Source organism: Trachymyrmex septentrionalis, unplaced genomic scaffold (assembly GCF_001594115.1).
Source record: "Trachymyrmex septentrionalis isolate Tsep2-gDNA-1 unplaced genomic scaffold, Tsep1.0 scaffold89, whole genome shotgun sequence".
Lineage (NCBI taxonomy): Eukaryota > Metazoa > Arthropoda > Insecta > Hymenoptera > Formicidae > Trachymyrmex > Trachymyrmex septentrionalis.
The window spans coordinates 911894-915875 of NW_017306081.1; the positions used below are offsets into that span (position 1 = coordinate 911894).

Here is a 3982-nt window from a genome sequence, read left to right on the forward strand (position 1 = left end):
ATATAAGACATCTATTTTCCTACTTTTTTAAATCCTTTTTTTCAAAAAATCACTATTATTGCTACTAGAATTTTATTCACGTTAACTTTCTAGAGACGAAGATCAAAATCTAACATAGTTACTGACGTTGAGTTTATGAGAGATTCGTTGTAATTTAGTATTGACTAAAAAGTACTAATTAATTTCAAAAAATTAAAATAACATAACTCGAATAAAAAAAATGTGTATGTAAATATTAAGTTTATTTTAATAATACTTATATACAATAATTCAAATTTGCAGATAATATGAAGAATACTGAGTAAATTCAATAGAACCATCATCAGCTCCAAGTGATTAAAGTGATTAACTATTTTACATGCCAATCGCCATCGAATTAACGTGTTTGCATCTAATCGTCATACCTCGAGTCACTTCCCCAGTGCATCGCATAAATTTTAGCTAAGTGACCGCGAAGCGTACGTCTCGTTCGCATTTGTATGCGACCGATAGGTTCCATGCCTGATGTAGCCTGGGCCAAGGTCGTGTCGCATGCTGCTTTCCTGGCATCCTGCGGCATGAAATTATAGGCAAATTTGTAAATGAAAGATGCGGATTCGAATCTTGACTGAGGTAATATTTTTCACAATAAATTATTTACAGTTTTTAAAATGCTTGTTATTCTTATAAGACGCTTATTAACATCAATATTATTAAATTGCTTGTCAATTTAATATGTGGTACTACTACTCTAGTTCTGTTTATGATTGCATTTTGAGACGGAACAAGATTTCGACGCGCGATTTGCACAATTCGATATGCACATAAACACTGAAATATTGAAGCACTAAAATCCACTTTGATCGAATAGGATTATTTCTCTTAATTGATTTATTCTCATCGGTCCAATTTGACTTATACTTATATGTAAATTTGCGTTTCCTGTGGGCGATTCGAGAAGTCTCGCGGAATACCCTGTATATAGTACTAAAAAGTTGATAACAATTCTGAAAAAATTCGTAGAATTCTATGAGAAGAAAATAAACAATTTTCACCTCTTACTTAGTTTTTCTACAAAGTTGATAGTATTTGAGTAAACAATTATTGAACTCTATCAGACCAATTATCGGACACCCTGTATATACGTATACATATATAAAACATCTATTTTTCTATAGGATCTATTTCTTGCGTTTGATACATGCGATAAAATTCACAATAACGTAGTAAGAAAGACTTCGTCGTATCGTATGCAATTATTCATTAAACTGAAAAAAAAAGATTAGTTGCTGCAACAATTTAAATAGTAAAATAGCATAGCATTTTTATATGGTTGTAGCAACCAAGTTTTTGGTTGTAGCAGCAAATTTTTAGTTGCGTTAGCCTATCGAAATCATATACTGACATTGCGAATAGGCTAACGCAACTAAAAATTTGCTGCTACAACCAAAAACTTGATTGCTGCAGTCATATAAAAATGCTATGCCACATTTTACTATCTAAATTGTTGCAGCAACCAATCTTTTTTTTTCAGTATACTATTAGTCACGTAATAAACAATCACTAGAAAATTTTATTTGTAAGCACCGCACAATTTAAATCTTCCAAATTTCACGTTGAAGCAGCATCTTAATTGAAACGCGCCGGTAGCGAATATACACATCACATGAAAATTTAATAAATTCCATGTGAAAAAAAAAACTTTGTTTAGTGTATACACAAATTAAGCATGAAAAGTCAAATGACGATCATGACCGAACATGTCACTAAATTAAATAGAATGCTGAAAATTTCCACAAATTTCAAGAAATTAGAAAAAGGAAGTTACGGGACGAGAGGAAAATCCGGTAAATAGTGCTCGCGTGTTTTTAATCCGATATTATGTCGCAATACTATCTTTCAGCTGACCTTTAAAATCAGATTATAATACAGTAGACAGTAGTACCTAAAGCGATTCAATGCTGGAGTATATTGGATATATAAGTCTTTACCTTTAGTAGACTAAAGATATACTAAAGATGTACGAGTATGTACAAGACCATTGATTTCTAATATAAGACCGCAATATATTTCGCAGTTGCATAATTTTATAATAAATTTTCATCGTAACTTATTACGTTAACAGAGTTGCCATAGAAAATGAATTTTAAAATTCCCTGACTTTTCTAGGTTTTCCAGATGAAAATAGAAAATTTTCCATAAGTAATATAAAATATGTAAATTTTAATATTTAGACTCACGGATTGTAGAAAAGCTAGTCAATATTATAAAAAAAAAAAACGTTTAGTAGCATAGTACAATTTTGGATGCAAATTCAAGTCACAGCAAAAAATAAATTAGTTTTTTAGAGAAAAAAATGCAGTTATGACGAAAAAGAGGAAACAAATAAAAAAAAAATGAATTAAATAAAATTTTAATTATTTTATTAAAATCGTTTAAAGTGCACAAATTTTGAACGTATTTGACTGTAAACGTCATATATAATTTAAAAAATTATGACAATTATTTGGAATAGAAGCAGTTTAAGAAAATTGTGAGCAAATTTCGAAATTCTAGACTTTTTTACATTTTTCCCTGACTTTTCCCGGTTTCCATGACCAATTTCAATTTCCCTAATTTTTCCTGATTTTCCAAGTCTGTGGCAACCTTGTATGTATATATACAATCGAGGATGATATTTTTTTGATAAAATCATTTCGGGCAAATATAAAAAAATCGTTAAACATAAGAAAATATTTTAGCATTCATGGTACACATATCCATTACATATATTAGGGATTTTACTGAATAAATTGTGATTTAAAACAAATCACACGCGTCATAAATAATTAGCAAACAAGGTCGATAGTTATTTCTTTTCATCGTAAGCGCATATTTCCGCGCATACCGTACGAGCGCGTATATTTTATACATGTATGAAAGAAGAGGGTAGGAAGGGAAGCAGGAAAGAAAGAGACGAATACATCCAGAGAAGAAACAAGATATGGAGTGAGGGAGAGAGGGATGGTGGTGTATTGATCAGAGAAGCGACGGTTATGCCGCGCCCTACCACCACCACACTACCACCACCACTACTCGGCTCCATATTCTCACAACTATGTGGAAAGTCATTCGCCAGAAGAATATCCCTCTATCGTTAAAATGTACAATAAGGTGGTTGGCCCAGTAATCGTCACATTAACCAAAACGTTTGACTTGGCAAATTTATATTTTTCAGATTGAAAAGTGAGTGACTGTTATTTTAGGTTATTTTAAATCAATTTTTTGTGACAAATAAAAACGTCACTCTAAAATTCTTATATCTACTGCCGTTGTTGAAAAAATTCTTCATAAAAATTAGAAGACCCAAATGTACGAGTTATCGCCATGCCACCATAACGGTTTTCTCAATAATCGTCATGATCGTCATATGTCCCACAAATCGGCATACGTGTTTAACTATCGCATACATGAACGATGGAATAATTCAGACACAAATTTATATACAGGGTATCTCTTTAGTAAGGTCGCAGTCGCATTGGGGATGTAGAATGGATGAAGAGAAAAAAATCTTATACCATTTTGTAATTTTCGTAATAGTTAACAAAATATTAATGACTAAAAATGGCCGAATATTGATCTTTTATAATTTTTTTCTTAAATACTATCAATTTTACAAAAAAACTATAAGAGATAAAAATTGTTTATTTTCTTCTCATAGAACTCTAAGAATGTTTTCAGAATTTTTTATCAATTTTTTAGTATTGCATTTTTTTATTTTTATTATCATGAGAAAATACAATATTAAAAATTCTAAAAAAATTCTCAGAACTTTATAGAAAAAAAATAAACAATTTTTGTCTCTTATAGTTTTTCTGTAAAGTTGATAGTATTTGAGAAAAAAATTATTAAAGACCAATATTCGGCTATTTCTAATAATTAATATCTTGTTAATTATTGCGAAAATTGCAAAATGGTATAAAACTTTTTTGGTCCTCTTGACCCATTCTACGCCCTCCCCCCC

The 3982-nt window shown here is 30.5% G+C and overlaps 1 protein-coding gene across 2 annotated transcripts in view; it reads right to left on the bottom strand.

Annotated features, from left to right (window-relative positions):
- LOC108755594 (guanine nucleotide-binding protein G(I)/G(S)/G(T) subunit beta-1) overlaps positions 1-3982 on the bottom strand; it is a 36424-nt gene that overhangs the window by 5037 nt on the left and 27405 nt on the right. For both annotated transcript variants that reach the window (XM_018498702.1, XM_018498703.1), the window contains exon 3: positions 405-550. In XM_018498702.1, coding sequence (XP_018354204.1) covers positions 405-550 — 146 coding nt within the window. The remainder of the gene's footprint in view (positions 1-404; positions 551-3982) is intronic.